The 20,688-nt window shown below is 42.7% G+C and overlaps 2 protein-coding genes across 3 annotated transcripts in view; both read left to right on the top strand.

Annotated features, from left to right (window-relative positions):
- rrp15 (ribosomal RNA processing 15 homolog) lies at positions 1-3,488 on the top strand. The gene is made up of 5 exons (XM_056434484.1): positions 1-65; positions 1,253-1,575; positions 2,308-2,405; positions 2,489-2,678; positions 3,142-3,488. The coding sequence occupies exons 1-5, from the start codon at positions 26-28 to the stop codon at positions 3,253-3,255; spliced, it is 765 nt and encodes a 254-aa protein (XP_056290459.1). The 5' UTR covers positions 1-25; the 3' UTR covers positions 3,256-3,488.
- A 1,335-nt stretch (positions 3,489-4,823) lies between these two features.
- Positions 4,824-20,688, top strand: part of tgfb2 (transforming growth factor, beta 2) — a 56,243-nt gene continuing 40,378 nt past the window's right edge. The window contains exons 1-2 of one of the 2 annotated variants that reach the window (XM_056434482.1): positions 4,824-5,380; positions 5,604-5,933. In XM_056434482.1, the coding sequence (XP_056290457.1) occupies positions 5,672-5,933 (262 nt within the window). In that variant the 5' untranslated portion in view covers positions 4,824-5,380; positions 5,604-5,671. Of the gene's footprint in view, positions 5,934-20,688 lie in introns of both variants that reach the window. The other variant, XM_056434481.1, reaches the window with a different exon arrangement.

Genomic DNA, 20,688 nt, shown 5'->3' with positions numbered 1-20,688 from the left:
TACGGAGAGGTTTAAGTGTAACTCCATGATGGCAGCTCTGGTGAAAACACATGTGCAGTCTCCTGGTGAGTTTTTTAATACAAAATCCACTGTCTAAAACACGACACACGTGTTGCAAACTTATGTGTAATGTCCCAGATACGTTTCCTCGCTAGATAACGTAACTTCATTTGGTAGTAGACGATGTGCTCCGTAGCTAGCTTAGCAATAGCCATGTTGCTGTTCAGCCCACGTTACCCAGTTTTGACGCAACGAAAGCTGGAGGGCTCTAAAGAAGTGCAGCACTGTACGGTGAGCATTAACCTGTCAGGTTAGTTAAAGCCAGGGAAACTCCGTCGCCTTATATGTTGAATGTAGTCCAGATACGAAATGCGTTCGCCGGTGCTTCTCGTGGAAGTAGTCTTTCAGGACCTATTGTTGACTAACCTGCACTTAGAAGCGAGTTGAACTTACCCACAGTACCTCTTGGGTTTCTACGTGAACTCGCAACCATCACTTTGAGCACGCTGAGCAGTTAGTGAGAGATTCACAGAGTGGCGCGTTTTTCAGCACAAAGAAATTAGAAAGAATACATGACAACAAAAACTCTCTGCAGTAACATACATGTTAGTAATGTGGCAGAGACGGCAGATATTGGTGGACAGGAACAATAGCAGTCCAGGGATGTTGTTCACAGCCATAAACTGTATATTCAATATTTAGAATATCAATAATCCAAAATCAATTTCGGAGTTCTCCTCACGGCACTCTCTGTGTTCAACAGAGAGGTTCTTATTAACTTTATGCAACGCTGCTGCCTCACTGCATTAGAAACCAGCTCCCCATAGCTGAGCTCCACATAACAACACTTAACGACTCTTTTTCTTTTACACCAATCTGCTGTCACTGTCACTCCTCATACACTTTTTCATCAAAGCTCCATAGTGACACTGCTGTAAATGTTCCACCAAGCAGCAAACAAAGAAACAAAATAGATCAGTTGACAGCATTTGGGGACATTTCTCAGAGTTGATGGCAAGATAAAAGATATAAAAGTGTCATTCAAAAGCAGATTATCCACAGAATCATTTAGACGACGGGTTTCCTAATGCGATCAAATTCTCTAAATGAATATTGTCCAAATTTGTTTTTCCAGAGTGTTGTTTTTCACCTATTCCTAATCTCATAACTGTGGTGAACCATGAGTAATGTAAGTTACTCGGGCGGGTTGCAGCAGCCGTATACATTTGCATTCGGTTTTTTTGTGACTCAGGAGTCGATGCACATCCTGAGTGTGGGGACGACGATGACCAGAGCGTTTCTGAAGGGGGGAGCGCCGAGGAAAGCTCAGGCGATGAAGCAAATGACGAAGGAGACAGTGACGGAGATAGTGAAGGAGGGAGTGATGGGGAGGAGGCTGAGGAGGAGGCTGTGGAGGGAGATGCCAGTAATGCAAATGCTGGGTGGGCTGACGCCATGGCCAAGATCCTGGGAAAGAAAACCCCCGAGAGCAGAACCAGCATCCTTGTGAAGAACAAGGAGCTGGACAAGATGAAGGAGAAAGAGAAAAAGGAGCAGCTGGAGAGAAAGAAACAGGTAATGGGGACAGTGAGGAGTTAGATTGTTTATTGGCTCATCTTGTCTGTGTATCCCATCTACAACTAATTAGGCTTTATTGATAGTATAACACTTCCAAATCATTTCCCGGCAAATGTAACAACTGTAATAAGGGAAACTAGTTATGCACTAGGCATAAACAATGCATTGTGGTTGTGACACGGCCGGTTCACTGACTATTTACCATAACTACATTTGCATAACTACAACCCGACTTAAACTTTATGCAAACTGATCCAACAGGCAGCGCGGATCAACAATTAATTGATCTTCTGCTATTGCATGGCCTATTTCTCAAATGTATTCAGATATACATTGAAGTGAACTGTTCAGCTATAAAGTGAGAATGTTTGTTACCCTGACGACGTGTAAAAAAAAAAAAGTCAAGCCAGAACCAAGCCCTAGCGCCCCCATTTCCGTTTTGTCTTTCTATTTGTTGGCATCTGGGCAGCAGCTCAATTTCAATTCAAATTATTCTGTATAGCCCAAAATCTTTGCCCGCTGAATTTAGCCGTATGGTACAATTGTGGGGAAAGAATTGAACTTTAACATGTGGAGATATCGTACGCTACACAGTGCTCCAAAAGCTATATATATATATATATGTGTGTGTATTACAAGCTCTATGTAGAAATGCTGCAAAAGTGGTTGCAGACCAGTGTTTTTTTTGCGAGATGTCCAGCATGAAACTTTTTTTCATGTGTGCATCAGGTAGACAAGAAGCGAGTGTGGGAGATGATGGCCAGAGAGAAACCTGATGTGGTGAAGGACCGCGAAACTGAAAAGGCTCTGCAGAGAATTGCTACCAGGTGTTTACTTGTTTCTGTGTGGCTTTGTTTAACATTCTCAACAATGAGTTTCAACCCTGATCCCAGTGCGTGTTTCTGTTCAGAGGGGTGGTGCAGCTGTTCAACGCTGTACGGAAGCACCAGAAAACCATCGATATCAAGTTGAAGGAAGTTGGTGGCTCGGAGAGGAAGAAGGCCAAGTTTCTTTCATCCGTCTCTAAGAAAGACTTCATCGATGTGCTGAGAAGGACGGAGGGAGGCAGCGGAGCCAGCAGCAAGACTGAAGACACCGCTGTAAGTTCAATAACGTCTTCCTTCTCTACAGAAGGAGTACGCCATGTATCCATCAGTGTTCTAGGACTGAAAGGCATAGCATTTTAGGCCAAATGTTGGGCACGTTTCACAGCTGCGGCAGAGGATGAAGAGATGGATGTGTCACTGCTCTTTGTTATCGTTCATGTTGTACACCGAACCAGTCAGAGAAAAAACAAAAAGCGCTGCAGTTCCCTGTGTCACCTCATGGTGTCACTGTTCTCTCATGAATCCCATGAAGACATGAGCAGTGCTGAACCCTAAACACTGTGAACCCTAAACACTGTGAACCCTAAATACTGTGAACCCTAAAGTGTGTGTGTGTGTGTGTGTGTGTGTGTGTGTGTGTGTGTGTGTGTGTGTGTGTGTGTGTGTGTGTGTGTGTGTGTGTGTGTGTGTGTGTGTGTGTGTGTGTGTGTGTGTGTGTGTGTGTGTGTGTGTGTAGGCGGCTGCAGCAGAGGACCAGTCTTCATGGAAGGTCCTCTCTGATGACTTCATGATGGGGGCCACCATGAAAGACTGGGACAAAGAGGAGGATGACACCGCCAATAAGGACTGAAGGGACTTTCTGGTGCACAGAAACCCTAACCTGCAGAGAACAGCTGAACCTCAGGAAGGGTGGAAAGGTTAAATCCGATAGCAAGCCCCTTTGCCACTGTGAGACAAACCATGTGGAAGCAGGATGACAGATGTTGGACCTGGGGAAACTTGAAGGGGCTTCTCCGTCATACTATTGTATCATTGTAAACTCTGTAAATAGGAATGTTTTGAATAAACGACCAATTGATGAAAGGCTGTGAGTGCTCTGTGGTGTGACTGATGAAATATCAAAGCTAAACAGCCAGCTCAGCCTTCCATTTAATCTGATTGAAAAGGGACAGTGGCCATCGACTTTTGTGTATTGGTGTCAAACAAATGCCTCTTCGTATTCCTCAGGAGGCATGAACCTATCTGGTAAAGACTCCTGGACATGTACAGTTGTCTCAATTTGAAGACATCAAGTCCGCCTGTCACCACAGCCAATCAGCATTGAAAGTGACTAGTTAGATCCTGTCACTGAGAAAGATCAGTGTGAGTGAAGCTACTGATTGACACGGTGGCTAGCTCATGCTTTTACAGTCTGTGGTGGTGACATCCTGTAAAAGCCTGTGGGGGCTTCAGCCTGGGGGGCTTCAACGCCTTCTGTTGTGTCACAGTTGGGTTTGGTTCAGTTTGAAACGAATGCATCAGAATCCAAAGTTCAGAGTGCATTGAAACCCACAGCAGACCAGTTTGGCCTCACGGTCTCTGCATCACTCTATTTAGATCATGGTTTCACTGTCATGTTTGTTGTAATGGCAGTAAAGTGAACTCACTAGCACACTCAGGAGTCTTTGTGACTTCATGTCTCATAGGGTCTGTTTGACCTGTTTCTGATGCCTCTTGTCTGGTGGGCCGGCCTCCTGCCATGGCCCTGCTGATACGTCTCCTCCCCAACCTTCTGATTTATGGATTGTGGAGGTCTGGATCATGGTCCATGCCTACTACTAATTATGAATACATTTCTGTTATATTCATTGGATGTGTTGTAACGCTGTTCATTCTGTACACATGACATGTATTCTTCCATCCGGGGAGAGGGATCCTCTGCTCTCATGAAGGTTTCTTCCCCTTTTTCCCCTTGTGAAAATGTTTTTTGTTGAGTTTTTCCTGATCCGAAGTGAGGTCCTGGGACAGGGGTGTCGTAAATGTACAGATTGTAAAGCCCTCTGAGGCAAATTTGTGATATTGGGCTATATGAAATAAACTGCATTGAATTGAACTTGCAGTGACAGTATGCCTAAAGTCCACTATTCAAACAGAGCATCCACGTGATGAAACCATGGTCTGTATGCACTATGCAGGCAGCATTACTGAACCACAGCAGCTCGGTCTGTACACAACAACCACATGTGACATTCAGCAGAGCTCAGCACGGTTCGAACACCAGTTGAAAAATGGAACTTTTGTCTGAAAGAAACTAACTAATGACGCAGAGAGAAACGCGCGCGGACCGGCTTTAGGACCCTGCGTCAGAACGCAACAGGGGCCGACGGGCCATTAGCCGCTGCAGCGCTGTCCCAATGGGCACAGTGAGCGCTCCTATTCACAACAAACCGTCTCGTAAGGTGGATTTGAAGGGTCCCTTTCTCCGACAGTGAAGACCACAGACCAGAGGAGGAGCACGTGGAATTTCGTCCTGTATTAAACTCTTTTTTGAAAGCGTCCCGCTGCTGTCCGCTTGGCACGAGCCGCCCCCCAACTAGATGGGTTGAGGGGGACGCGTAAAAAGCGATATGCAGTCGCTGAGCTACTTCTGAAGGAGGACCCTCTCATCGTGAAATCACAGCTTTGTATGGATTCGTGATTTCAGCGAGTCAGAAAACACTTTTTAAAAAGTTCTCAAAGCGCGTCCCCGCGTGAATTTCGGGCCCGCGTTCGAGTTCGGACGATCTTTGACCCACTATTGTGACGTGTGATGTGTGGAGTGTAAACGCGATGGAGGTGAGCTCGGTCCCGTCGTCTTCAGCTCCCCTGGTTCCATCCAGACCTCTTGCAGCCGCCTGATGGCCGCACGTCCCACTCCGCCAACACTCCGCTGCACCGACTCTACCGGCGTTAGTCACGGCTTCTCCTTCTGTCCACACAGTTGAATGGATTTTCAGGTACACTTTACTGAAACTGGGGAATTCGAACCGTTCGCTTTTTTTACACATAGCGGTTCGGGGCCACTTGGCTCGCGGTCATAAATGATTTTGGACTCAGAAATGTGTCTGCCTGGCGGGGTTTAAAATAGCTTCGGTGAATATTATCCTCGATCTTTTTTTATTATTAAAAAAAAACAATTTATTTTGTGTTGGAAGCCGCAGAAGATGAACCTGTGTGTAGTCAGTCTTCTCCTCACTCTGGATCTAGCCGCCGTGGCGCTCAGTCTGTCCACGTGCAGCACGCTGGACATGGACCAGTTCAAGAAGAAGCGCATCGAGGCCATTCGAGGGCAGATCCTGAGCAAGCTGAAGCTCACCAATCCCCCGGAGGACTTCCCCGAGCCCGACGAAGTGTCTCAGGACATCGTGGCCATCTACAACAGCACCCGCGACCTGCTGCAGGAGAAGGCGAACGCGCGCGCGGCGACGTGCGAGCGGCAGCGGAGCGAGGAGGAGTACTACGCCAAGGAGGTGCACAAGGTCGACATGCAGCCCTTCTACCCGGCAGAGAGTAAGTGTGCGCGTGAATGTGACGCCAACTGATTTAACTTGAGAAGTTGAAACCCTTCCAGTCGTGGTCACGTCTTTGCGATTGTTTTGGAACATTCTTGTGGATGAGACGCGGGGGACACGAGCCGTGTCCTCCTCTAACTCTCTGACGTCACTGCTGGTGATTGCTCCAGTAGAATGTGTGCATGCAGATTAGTTGAGGACCAAGGAGGTCAGGGCGTAGCGTGGGAGTGGACCTCAACCACACATTCATTTCTGTCTCTGCGCTACTAGTTCACTCAGGTTGTGAGTTACTGTCGGCCTCCACCCCACTCACTGGATCTACTTTCTACTAACATTAGAATCCCTGTGAAAGTGTCTGTGTTTATGGGTGGAAATCTTCCTGAGACACACTCTGACCCCACGTGTCCTTGTTAGTTGTCTGTATTATGTGTCGATGTTCGGTGTTTGGTGTTACTCGTCTTTGTTCTCGTGCAAAGATTTCTACTTTAAAACAAATTGGTGAAGCATCCTATTATGTATAGACACGAGCGAACGGAGGAGCTCACAACCGTCCCCAGCTAATTGATTTCCAACATTCTCACCGACTGAACTAAAATGCATGATGTCACCTCAAAAGACGAGATAGAAATAATGGGGAGGCGGTGTATAGATCTGCTAAAATCAGTAGTTTCATGTCTGAATAAGGGTCAACTAGAGACTGCATTTCAGAAGTGGACATAGTTGTCATGAAGTCATCCATTGGTTTGTTTTGAAGCCTTGAGTTCAGCATTTTGGCCGTCACCTTCTTGGATTTTGTCAACCAGTGAGTAGAAGTGAATATTCGGGCCCAATCCCAATCTCCACCCTCACGGACTCACAGACTTTTGAGGCGCACTCCCGCTAAGTCCGTGAGGGTTTAGGGCTCTTCCACTGTCACATCGTCGATTGTTTGAGGGCTCTCTGGCAGACATTTTGAGCCCTTTATGGATCCGTAAGGATGCATTATATGCCGACCCACAATTTATTGCAATGTGACGTAAACAATCAGTTACCAATGGAAGTATGGAAATGTAAAAAAAAAAGGTAAACAAAGTGGACAGCACAACAACATTAAGGATTAAAGATGGAACATAAAACACATGAAATAACAGGAATGCAAGCAGACATTTTTTAATATTATCTTATCTTAGGTTTATTCATCAAACATTTCGTTTTGTTATTGAAGCTGTTTTGACAAAAACAAGTCAATGGATTATTTGAAGTGACGTCTCATCTCGTGATGAAAAAGCTGGAAGACGTTCAAATCAATTATTAAAATAAATACCCACACTATTTTTACGTCATGGTAACCTGATATGTTGCAGCAAAGTTCTGTCCCATTCATATTTCAAGCCCTCACAGTTTCTCACTCTCAACCATTTACCAGGTGACGTCAGTAAGTCCCTGAGGGTTCATGGTTTAAGGGTTTAGGGGGGACATTAGGATTTGTCCTTGGACTTAGTTGGAGTGACTTAGAGAAACCGTACACGTCTCTGGTAGAGACGTGTTGATTACTTTGTAGCCCCGCCCTAAAGCATATGGTCTCTTTAAATCTACCATAATTTACGAAATTTAACATAATGCTGTAATGAAGAATACTTGAAACTAGAGATTAAGACCATACACTCATGTTTATAATGTTTACTGAGGGAATAAATATAGTGAGAAATATCATTCAAGTTGTCATTCTCTCGATAGACTTCTACACAAACAGAGGAATTGCCCCCTGATGGACATGAGAAAGAATGCAGGTTTAAGAACCAGACGTTGCCTCCTGGAGAAAAACATACAGTTTACAGAGGAAGACACGTTTGAGTTATAACCCTTCAAGTAGAAATCGTGGGTTCTCTTCTCTGCCGTTCTCTCGCTGACCCTGAACTTTGACCTCCCATGTGGAGAAGTTGAATTTCTTTTTCAGCGGATCAAAGAGACATCAGAAGATAGGCATGTCTGTCGAAACAAAATAATCATATTAAATGAAACTGCAGAGCCATTATCCCCAATATGGCTTTCTCATTCCCATCAAAAATGTGAGCACATGAGCTGAAGCAAAAATAAATTAGCAGGACATTTTGTATGCCCTGAGGTGTATTTTGCATTAAATGTTATCCTTGGCCCTGCCTCTTGTGTAAATACCTTGAATATGAATAGATGTGGCCTGATGCCAAGGGCAGTCAGCAAAGCATTTACAGGGTATAAATAATACTGAGTTTACACGCAGGGAGGAAAGATTCCCATTCATGTGAACTGGTGACACTGGCCAGGTCCTCACATCTGGAGGCCGATGCTGACAGGAGGCAGATCAAGCAGTGAGCCCCTCAGCTGATAGGCTCTATTTATTTAGTATCAGCCTTGTCTGGTTGGGTGCCAGGAAATCCTCAGAGGCAGCAATGTGTGGCACATGGGCTTGAAAGCCTCACAGACAGGCTGGGCAGAGGAATGAGGAAGTCGAGGGTTGAGGGGGTGGGAGACACTGTGCCAGGTATTACAGTGGTTTATTTAAACCCAGTTAGCTATGGGGCTCTGTGTGTATACCCCGCCTGCTACTCACTGCATGGAAAGTTCCAGCAGGAGAGATGCTAAGTTGGTAGCTAATACATTGTTAGGTATGTTTGGACATCCATCATAGAAACGTATGGCTCAGTGGTGAGCAGGGTCATCCCTCAGTCAAAGAATCGGCGGTTCGATCTCCGGCTCTGCTAGCCAATGCCGATGTGTCTTTGGGCAAGACACTTAACCAAATGTCTCTCATAGCTGTGTCTATAGTGTATGAATGTGTGTGAATGTTGGTTAGTCCTGATGGGCAGGTGGAACCTTAGCCCCTCCCATCAGTGTTTGAATGAGTGTGAATGGGTAAATGATGTCATGTAGTTTTAAAGCGCTTTGAGTGGTTGGAATACTTGAAAAGCGCTATAATTCAATTCAGTTTATTTTGTACAGCCACAAATCACAAATTACAAACTTGCCTCAGAGGGTTTACAATCTGTACACACATCGGATCAGGTAAAACTCCCCAAAAAAAGAGAAAAAAACTTTCACAGTGAAAAAAAGGAAGAAACCTTGAGGGGAGCCATATAAGAGGATCCCTCTCCCCAGATGGACAGCAGCAATATATGTCATCTATACAGATGAACAGCATTACAGAGTTACAACACATTCAATGAATATGGCAACAATGATGAATAATGAGTAGTAGGCCTGGACCACGATCCAGACCTCCACACTCCATTAACAGGAAGAGGAAGAGAGGAAGGGGGGGGCATCACAAAAAAGGCCGGACCATTGAGGCCAGGCCCTTGAGGCAAAAAGCACAAGGAAGGAGGCAGGGCCATGGGGAAGGAGGCCAGGCCCAGGCCAGCGGCTGGATGCAGGAATTGGGGGCAAAGAGTCAGGACCAGCTTCAGACACAGCCAGGTCATATGTGCTATGAGGCGAGAAGGCACAAAGACTCCGGGAAAGAAGTAGAGTTAGTAATGTGCAATGAAAAGATGTACATTCGGCCATAAGGAGAGAGAGAAGAAGAGAGAGGAGCTCAGTGTATCCTAAAACGTCCTCCAGCCTATAGCAGCATATAGAGCCTGGACCAGGGCAAACCTGATTCAGCCCTAACTATAAGCGATGTTAAAGAGGAAAGTCTTAAATGTGATGACTGTGTCTGCCCCCCCGGACTGAAAGTCAAAGCTGGTTCCATAAACAACCACAGGTCAAGTACAGGTTCATGGAAAAACATGGGTCTGTTGACAATAAATATAAATTGCATCATGTGAAATGTAGGAACCTGCATTTTTTTAAGCTTGACTAAAGTTTTTGGAAAATGACGCATCACTCTATAAAAGTTACCTCATAATATTATAAGCCAAACTAGAACTTTATTAATCTTAAAGGAAATTCTTGTGCACAATAACTATAAACACAAATACAAACAATAATGTAATACATATAAACAATCGAGTAATAAATACAAATGTTTTGATTTCTATTTGAAGGCACAAACACAATTCACTAAAACCTGCCAGTTGAGAAAGCGGAGACCAAACAGTTTTCAGTCTTAATTCAAATCTTCTCGTCTCAATCGCCGCGTGTATTTCCAACATTTGGAACCAGTCCTATTAATGTGTTTTCTCCTCACATCTTGTTTTAATCGCACTGAATCAGTTTGTTTCACTATCAGCTTTTCACTTTTGGTGTTTTTCCTTCTGGGGTTTGCTCAAAGTAAAAATCTGCCATTCGCACAAAGTTTGAACACTAATCTCACTGTTCGAAAACATGCAAATGTTTCCGATGTTTACCCTCCAAACTTTTCTAATTTACTTTGAAATGTAGTGTTCTTAGAACAAAAGCAGTAATGCTACTGTTTACTAGTGCATCACTTCAACTGCCCCTTGTATGTGAATGTGTGTAATGGCATAGCGGTGAGCCTCAGCTGTAAAGACTCTAATAGTGTGGGCTGGTTGACACAGTGCCTCTCTGTTTGAGGACAGGATGCCGGTGTGCCCTCCAGCTCCCCGTATGTCTCTGGAGTGCTATCGAGTTCCAGTTCCTCCACAGCAGACCCCCCACTGCTGCATCTGCTCTGACTGGATTTCTCCACACGTGACTACTTTGCTATTTATATTTACATTTCATAAGGATGGAAGGTTTTCACTGTGTGTATTTTTGTACAATAGAAAAGACAACAACCATAGTGTCATGTACCGAGGAGTCTGACTGAGACAGCTAAGGTTTTGTATTCATAGTTTAAGCCCATCTCTCCCATAACAAAGTGTATAACTATTGCAATCCACAATATATCATGTGGGGATTATTGAATAATTAAATTGGGTCAACTGTGGATAAGTGGTAGAGCAGGGTCACCCTTCAATCAGACATCAGAGGATCGGTGGTTCGATCCCAAGCTTTGCTAGTCCATGTTGACGTGTCCTTGGGCCAGACACTTAACTCCAAACCCCCGTAGTGGTGACTGTTGTATGAATGTTAGAGTCCTGATGGATACCTCGCACGGTAGCACCATTGTGATGTGAATAACTGCTAAAACTATTTTTGGATTTTTTTTTCCGTAGCGTCCGTCCAGTCAATTTTCATGTAAGTGATGTAAAGAGTCTCAGAATTGGTCTATTGTCAAGTATGTTTGCATATACAGGACATTTAAAAACGGGTACATAATAATGAGCATAGAGCAAACAATTTAAATTCAAATTAGGGCTGTGAAACGATTAAAAATTTTAATCTGATTAATCACAGGTTTTTGTGGATTAATCATGATTAATCACATATTACCGATATTCTCGGTATATTTTGTGAGAACATAGAGATTTATGACAAAAGACGGATATATACATTTATACATTCTTCTATACAATGGTGCTGCAACTCAGCAGTTATTTAGCAGTTTTCTTCCATATGGAACATTAATACATCTTCATCCTAAACAGAATGTTTAACCCTCCTGTTACCTTTCGGGTCAATTTGACCCCATTCGATGTTTAATGTCGGTGTTCTTTGGGGTCAATTTGACCCCAGGCTGTTTTTCACTGTGTCAAACATATCAGAAATATCAACTTTTTTATTTATTTAAAGGGCTATTTAGGTAGTCAACAAACAAACACTTAAACTTGGGAAGCAATATTAATTCTAATAATTTTCTGGAGGTTTTAATTGCTGGGGTCAAATTGACCCCGAGGGTAAAATATGTGAGTAAATGTAAAGGTAACAGGAGGGTTAAACAGAACATTTGTCTCTTGTTTGTCAACCATTAACTCCACCATGATACAATCTAAAGGCCTCTAGTCTTCCTCTAGCAGCTGCTGAGGCAAACTGACTGTGTGGGTTTTCTTCATGAACTGGGCCGTGATGAAAGGGACGGCGGGGACACCGCTGCAAAGCTGAAACCTCACCGGCCCAGACAGGTGGACAGATTGACAAGTGACTTTGTTTTTGCTCGGTCCCGATGCGCGCGCACGGAGCTCTGTGGCGCGCCAGACGGAGATCGATAAGTGTTAACGCAACGCGAAGAGACAGAAATGACATGCTGCTGTGGAGATACGATCAACAACAGACGTTTAGTTTAATAAAAGAACAAAGACGTGCTATAGAGAACATGTCAGGGGGCGGGCCAATCTTTTTAATGTCATGCGATCTACCGACACTACGCCGCGATCGACTGGCAGGTCGCGATCGACGTGTTGAGACCCTGATCTACAGGAAGTAAAAGTCGTAACAAGGTTTCCGGAGGTGAACCTGCGGAAGGATCATTACCGATGAACAGACCGTCTGCATGAGAGCGGACAGAGTTCAGATTGAAGTGGTGGATTGGAAGCTCATTTTGCAAGTGACTTTTTTTTCGTCCCGACGACCAACAACAGACGGATTGGAAGCTCATTCTGCGCATGCGTTAAATGCGTAAAAAAAAAAAAACTAGTTAAACCTGTAATTGGATTAACTGAGTTAACGCGTTATTTTTCACAGCACTAATTAAAATATACACATTTTACAATAGAATATGAATATGTACACATATCTTGTTTTAATGAGTACAGTTGTGGAGGGATGTGTACATATTTGTACAAGAGATCTGAGTCAGTAGGGACCCGGGGGCTTGTTGTGTTTGGAGCTTTTGGTCCTGATGGGCTGCAGCCAGAGGCAAGCTGAGGCAAGTGACCCATAAAGTTTGTGTCCGGTGCTGATGGTCGGAGATTCAGAGATATATTTCCCCAACTTCACGTGCTGCTTCCTGTCAGACAGGAAGTCTGTGATCCGCTTGCAAGTGTAGTCGGGCACATGGTGCTGGGAGAGCTTGTCAGAGACGGGATAATGGATAAAGACGTTAGCCGTTTCTCAATTCTAAGTACACTGAGTACAGACTTGTGTCTTTTGGAGTCTGGACTTGGGAGTTAGGTCTTCGGAGTCCAGACTCTAAATAACGGGAGGACTGTCTTTCTGCGATTGGAACAGCAGCTGACTTGATGACGTCACCACATCGGTTCTTCCTGCTAATGAGTTTTATCCAATTATTCACTGTAAATAATTTTTTACAGTCAAACAAAAAATGACAACCCTGTTTTTTTTATTATCCTTTAAATATAATTATCTGATTTTAAATTATGTGATTGGATATATATATATATTTATATACACACAATTCAAAATAAAAATAATCATACACAAATAATTGCATATACAGGACTGTCTCAGAAAATTAGAATATTGTGATGAAGTTCTTTATTTTCTGCAATGCAATTAAAAAAACAAAAATGTCATGCATTCTGGATTCATTACAAATCAACTGAAATATTGCAAGCCTTTTATTCTTTTAATATTGCTGATTATGGCTTACAGCTTAAGAAAACTCAAATATCCTATCTCTAAATATTAGAATATCATGAAAAAGTATACTAGTAGGGTATTAAACAAATCACTTGAATTGTCTAATTAACTCGAAACACCTGCAAGGGTTTACTGAGCCTTGACAAACACTCAGCTGTTATAAATCTTTTTTTTTACTTGGTCTGAGGAAATATTACAATTTTATGAGATAGGATTTTAGAGTTTTCTTAAGCTGTAAGCCATAATCAGCAATATTAAAAGAATAAAAGGCTTGCAATATTTCAGTTGATTTGTAATGAATCCAGAATGCATGACATTTTTGTTTTTTTAATTGCATTACAGAAAATAAAGAACTTCATCACAATATTCTAATTTTCTGAGACAGTCCTGTATATTGTGTAAAAAATAAAAACGAATATATATATATTGTTTATAAATATATATACCAAATATATTTTATAAATATATAGATTATATACAGTATATATATATATATACATATTTGTATATATACACTACTGTTCAAAAGTTTGGGGTCACTTAGAAATGTCTTTATTTTTCAAAGAAAAGCACTGTTTTATCAATAAAGTTAACATTAAATTAATCAAAAATACACTCTATACATTGTTAATGTGGTAAATTAATATTCAAGGTGGAAGTGTCTGGTTTCTAATGAAATATCTCCATAGGTGTATAGGCCCATTTACAGCAACTATCACTCCAGTGTTCTAATGGTACATTGTGTTTGCTAATCACCTTAGAAGACTAATGTCTGATTAGAAAACCTGTGCAATTATGCTAACACAGCTGAAAACAGTTATGCTGGTGATATAAACTATACAACTGGCCTTCCTTTGAGCTTGAAGTTTGTAGAACAAAATTAATACTTCAAATATTAATCATTATTTCTAACCTTGTCAATGTCTTGACTATATGTTCTATGAAATGTTTAATTCATTTGATAAATAAAAGTGTGAGTTTTCATGGAAGACACTAAATTGTCTGGGTGACCCCAAACTTTTGAACGGGAGTGTAAATACAATATATATAATATTGTTATATTACACATGTAATTGCAAACAATTCCGTCAAAAGTAAAGACACCACTATAGTTCAACGTTAAAGTTTAATTAAAATATGAAGTTAGGAATCTTAACCCTCAGTCAAACTGATTTAACATTATCTGTGAATAACTAGAAAACTACTTTTGCTCGTTAGATCCTCCAAACTGAATTTTATCTCATTTTTAACCGCTACGGAGACATCGGAGCATTTAAAAAGTCCTGCCGAGATCAGGCTGTTCTCGGCGGCCACACAGCGCGCTGACCGCCCGGTGCTGCGGAGCTCGCTGGTCCCGCGAGCGGAACCTCAAATCTACGGCGCATATCTTTATTAGGCTGAATCATAACAAACCGACCACAGTTTTGATTTTTAAACTACTAACTTCTCGCCTGAAAACATCCTAAAATTATATTCCATGACTCAACAACAATAGTATTTAGAGAAAGTCAACTGTCAGTTGTTTATTTTCTCCTCCGCTATTGTTTCCGGTTGCTGGTTCGAAATGCATTCTGGGATATCGGCTGGCCAGAGTACGCACACGTCTCCTCTGATGCATCCTCCGGAAAGTGGGAGGATCAAGTCACATCCGGGCATTTTGACCGTGCTTTGGGAGAAGCGAACTTTGAATTAGAACATATACTCGGGCTACGACTGATGACGTTTCACGAGTCCACAAGAACACAAGTACAGAAAAGTATGGACAAGAACGCATATTGAGAAACAGCTAGCAACTTCTTAGTCTACAAACAGACATTTTGGACCGACGTGGATGTAAACTACATCTCGACCAGTTGGCGAAATTCTAGTTTAATCTCTTTGAATCAAGAAAGCGGTTTCATATACCTAACCTCTTCTTGATTATCAGCTCCTTTCCTGTATTGCTCTTCAAAGCAGAATAAATACCAGTCTCCCTTTGCAAAGCTTCTTATGGGTTTATTTCCTGCTACCTGTTGCATGATGTTGACAGAAATATCTCCAACCTGTTGCCTCTGAACTGTGTTCAGCCGTCGATCAAGTGTAGATGGCCTCAACATGTTAGGAGAAAACATCTCTCACTGTTTGTTCATTAACCGTCCAGACAGCATTAGCTGCATATTGACGGAATCATAGGAGAATATGAATGAATACTTGTTTCTGCACATTTACGGTCACCTAAAATCTTTGCTTTGTGCAGCGTGTGTTGGGCAGCATTTTTTGCTCAAAGTCTTTCATACTACAGCAGATATTGTTAACTGTATCACACACACATGCACACACACACACACACACACACACACTCACACGCACATACTCTCTGAGAGGTTGATGTCGGAGCAGAGAGTCGTGTTGTTCCTGTGGAGTGCAGAGTAACGGTGTGAAACGTTATGATTAAGGCAGACCGGCTTTTCAGCATGGCTGAACACACTCCCCCTGAAAAAAACAGCTTTTTCTCAGCCAATGTTTGTCTGTAATGATAGCTGGCATTTGTTTTGTGCTGCTGTTTTCTTTGGAAGTGCCCTGGATACACACACACACACAGACACAATCCTACATCACAGCGTCAAGTCCTGCATCATAAGGTGACACAGAGGGCCCATGGCCGTAAATATCCTGTTTCAAACAGCATTTAAAGAAAGTTACAAGGAGTAAAACATGGTGAGCCAAAGCTTTACTGCTTATTTACAAACCACATGTTGCTCTCTGCTTTTATTTAGTGAGCTGAATTCAAAGGCAGTAATTAGCTCCCCATCAGGTAACAATTCACCACACAAGACACTTTGAACCTGCTTTATACAGCATTTGTGTTGGCAAAAAAAACAGTAAAAGGGATTTCTAACACTTCAGTTTGCAGCATGAACCAGAGATGAACTATGAATATCATGAACTAAAGCCAATGGGGGGAACTAAAACAATAGATTTATTTAAACATTGAAAAGAGCTGATCATCTGGAAGCGGAGAGCTGTTGTCTTTCAGGTACCAACAGTATGGAGAGACATTCCTGTGGTGTGTAAATTGCAGAGGGGTGCAGGACAGAAAGTGTTGTTTGGCACAAGTTTCAGATCTGCCTCTAATCAGGCCTTTAAAGAGTGCAGGAAGGATGTGTCACTTTTGTAATAGGAAGCAGAACGACTGAAAGGAGTGGCTCCGTTCATGCGGAGAGAGAGAGTTAATGGAATGTGCTTAAAAGTCAGTACTGCATTGGAAAAATGTAGCATTGGATCTTAAAATGAAAGGCTATAACATGAGATATGATATTTGTAGATATTTTTATACTGTCACTAAAATAGATAACTGTTTGATTTAACGGCTTGAGGCGTATGCTCATACCATCCTGATCATTCGAGTTAGCTCATCTGATTTTAGAGGAAACACAATCGGTTTGGGACATTCAGTTGGCTTTAATATTGAAGCTCCATACCAGAATGTGAATGAGTGGCAGTTTGAGGGGGTCTGCTTCTATTGTCAAGGTAAATTGATCTGTGGAAGCAAAATGCTTCTGTGACACTGAGTTGCTGTTCTGTTCTTTATTATGAAGTTTGACTATTTATTTACACACTTTAAATTCCATTTTTCTCTGAAATACAGTTTGCTGGCAGGAGATGGACGAAAAGATGGACAGCTAAGTGGTAGAACGGTTCGTTCTTCTAGCTAAGAATCGACAGTTTGATCCCTAGCTCCGCTTGTCCATGACTTGTATACATGGGTGAATGATGACGTGTAGTGTAAATGTAGGTCGGAAGATTAGAAATGGAAGGACTAGAAAGGTACTAGATGGATGGACGGACTAAAAAGGTGCTGGGTGGGTGTATGGAAGGACTAGAAAGGTGCTGGGTGGATGGATGTAAGCACTAGAACGGTTATGGGTGGATGGAAGGAAGGACTACAATGGTGATGGATGGAAGGAAGGACTAGAAAGGTCCTGGATGAATGGAAGAAAGGACTAGAAAGGTGTTGGATGGAAGGAAGAACTAGAAAGTTGTTGGATGGAAGGAAGGACTAGAAGATTTTCAAAAGAAGGAAGGACTAGAAAGGTCTTGGATGAATGGAAGGAAGGTCTTTCATTCACTCAACTGGCACCACATCATACCAAAGTAATGCTTTACATAACAATACATATATTTACATCTAAAAATACGTATGCATAAAAGCAAGCACAGTGTTTTGGACTTAAAAGACAAGGTGTGAAATCAGCAGAATGAGACACTTTCACCACTACTATTCTTAGAGTGGGACTGAGATTGTTACCGTAATGGATGATGGTTTTCAGGCGGTCTTGCTGTTATTGCCGCACGGTCACTAACCAACATCTTTTAGCTCTGTGAAGAGCCAGCGTTCAGCTGTGATGACTCAAGTGTCACTCAACTGAGAGACGGCCCTCACCGCAAGTTGTTGTTAAGAGCCCGCTCTCTGTTCACTTACGCAAGAGCTGGACGCCGCTGCCTTCTGCAGCGATCAGGCGCTGTGGCCAGCAGCATTGCGTAACAGAAGGGAGAGAAAGAGAGTTCTCCTCCAGCTCTTTCTCTATTGTTTACAACAACGACACAAGTCCTGTGTAAAATGAGAGTGAACAGGCTCTCATGCTGGAGGCTTCAGCCTTGAGTTACGCAACAGGTTGGTGGAGCTGAGACGGCTGGAGCTCTGGTCACCGTGAAACAGACTTCTTCAGGAGACTTGTCCTGCAGAGGTGGAACACTCAAAGTCCTGAACACTGGCCTTGTCTCTAGTTGTGTTTTTAATAATTTTGTAGAATGCACAGTAATCTCATCATATATATATATATATGTATATGCGTGTGATAATGAAATAAGCTTTGAACACATAGTTCTTGCAAAGCTTGCAGTAACATTAGTTTCTTAGTTGTGTTTCTAATATCTTTTTTATCTTCCATCCATATGTGCACAGAGTAAATATAAATGTGTATCTCTACCCTTGCCTCTGTTCAACCCATGCCTGAATAATCCCCTCGCAGAGCCAAAGGAGCATGGATCTGGTGTGGAGACTGAGAGGCCTTCAAAGCGCTGGGTATTTTTAGTTCCCAGGGATTATGTGCAGAGTTGTTTTCAATTGACTGTTGGCAGGTGAGAGTCTGGGTGGAGGAGTCTGCTCACATTCCCTCTCTGGAGATCCTTTTATTTTCCTCTCTCGCACTCAGTCTCTCCCCTTGTTCTCAGGCGCTTCTTTTTTCCTCTCCATGCCGACTCCTCCTGTCCCCCGTCCTCTTGCTGTGTTCTTCATTTCCTCTTGGCTGCTGTGTGTCTGTAGCCGTCTGCTCCTATCTGCTGCACTCTTTATCATACTTTCTTTCCTCTTCCTCTGCTTTGTCGCAATTGCTTTCTCAGTTAAGCTTAAACTGGTCCTGCCTCCTTGCCCCTGAATCAGGTTTGCCCTGGTCCAGCCCCTAGATATGCTGCTATAGGCAGCTGGAGGACGTTTTAGGATACACTGAGCACCTATCTCCTCTTCTCTCTCTCCTTATGGATGAATTGACAACTTTCCATTGCACACTACTAACTACCCCCCTCTCTCTCTTCCTCCTTTTATTTCATGGATTGTCTTCTAAAAAGGCACTGAAGGAGCGTATGAGTCAAAAAGTAAAGCAGTCCATTCTTGAAGAAATTGTGGTGTGAATGCTATGTTGAAAAGCCACTTCTTGCTCCTGTTCCTTTTTTTTCTTGTTTGTTGAGTGTTTGTTTATTTTTCCTCTAATTACTGCTTTACCTGTTTCCCATATGTTCAATTCCATAAAGAGTGCCCAGGCTCTCTGTATAAAAGCAATACAAAGGTATTGAAGCGCAAGCTGGGTGTTTGGTAGTGAAATTGGTGTAGACTAATGACTGGATGTATGGTGTTATTCTTTAGTTTGAATTGATTACTTATCAGTCTAATTTTGAGAATCATTTGTAGAGTGGGTAGAATGAAAAATATTCTCTGGATGATCATTCTCCATCTGTCGCCAAGACCAACATCGTTCATGTATTGTTTTAATAATTTGCCAGTTGCTTAGATTGCCAGCTATGCGTCGCCGATTAATTACTTTAAGTCCCTGTCAATCATCATATTTGTCTGTTTTTTAAACTGTAAGAAAGACAGAAAAAGAAAGAAGGAAAAAGATGTCATGTGGTTTTGGTTTTGTTTTTATATGATTTCCTCTGGGCTCATTTGGCTTCCTAAAGCTGGACATCGGAGAGCCCCCATGTTCAATCTCCAGTGCTCGGTTCTCGCAGTGGTGGGCCGTCAGGGCCAGCAAGGCCTTCTCTGCTGGCCTAAACATCATCAGAATATATATATTTTTTTAAATAAATGTTCCCACAAATATGTATTAAATTATTCCCCAGAGTAAGAGTTATACTCTTCATTAGCATTCCTCTTGGTTGCACTGCTTCCAGCCCCAGGTTGAGATTTGGAGGGCTGGTCTTTATGTTAGATCTTTTATCCAATCATATTCAGCCATTGTGTGTTGCCAGGGGGCTAAAATCTGCCCTTAGGCCTTCAGAATCAACATTGCGGGCGCTGGTAGCTTAAAGTGAATGGGAATGACAATTTTGTGTCAACCAATCAGCTTTCGAGTTGGCTCCTGAAGGCCTGCTAGCTGGCCCCGGAACCGGCACAGGAGCAGCTAGCAGGCGGAGGGCGTTCACGTCTTTTGATTGGATTACCAATATTGAGAGGCGGGGCCTATGGGCAGGTATATGCAGAACCTCAGAACTAGGAAACTGAATTTGATAAACGAATTAATTTGCGTACTACTAAGCTGTTTTTTCAACCCACAATGGCGGAAGGAGGAGAAGATATCGATTTGGTCGAGGATATAATTATAACGCCATTCTCAAGACGAACTTTAAGACCGACGCCGACGCTACAAAGCCCGTCACAGGCGGGGAAGGGGTTCGTTCGCCACTTTCAAAGTTCCAACTACGAGCGCTACCAATGGCTCAGGCTCCGAGAAGCTCTGCACACCGGACTGCTGGGAATGCCTATTATTTGCAAGTGATCGATTTGGTGTTTGGAGCCACACTGGCTTTGCAAACTTGAGTTGTCTAACCAAGGCAGCAACGAGACACAAAAGTACGGCTCGGCACTTACAAGCATCTTTGCTTTTGAAAACTTTTGGGGACACGGAGCGGATCTACAGATCAACGAACAAGCGCGCAGGGCAGCGGAGCTGCACAATGAAAAGGTGAAGAAATATAGGGAAATATTGAAAAGACTCATTATTGTGTCATGTATTTGGGTAAACAGGAACTTTCATCTATCACGGTGAAACTGCTTTGGGTGACAATGCGCTGTTTAGTGAACACACTTGTTGGACTTAAAGTTTAAAATTTGTGGACCAGAAATGGATAGAAGACGAATATTAATATAACTCTGT

Source organism: Pseudoliparis swirei, chromosome 16 (assembly GCF_029220125.1).
Source record: "Pseudoliparis swirei isolate HS2019 ecotype Mariana Trench chromosome 16, NWPU_hadal_v1, whole genome shotgun sequence".
NCBI classification, from domain to species: Eukaryota; Metazoa; Chordata; class Actinopteri; order Perciformes; family Liparidae; genus Pseudoliparis; species Pseudoliparis swirei.
The sequence above is the reverse complement of the archived record's forward strand: the minus strand, read 5'-3'. Positions and strand labels throughout refer to the sequence as shown.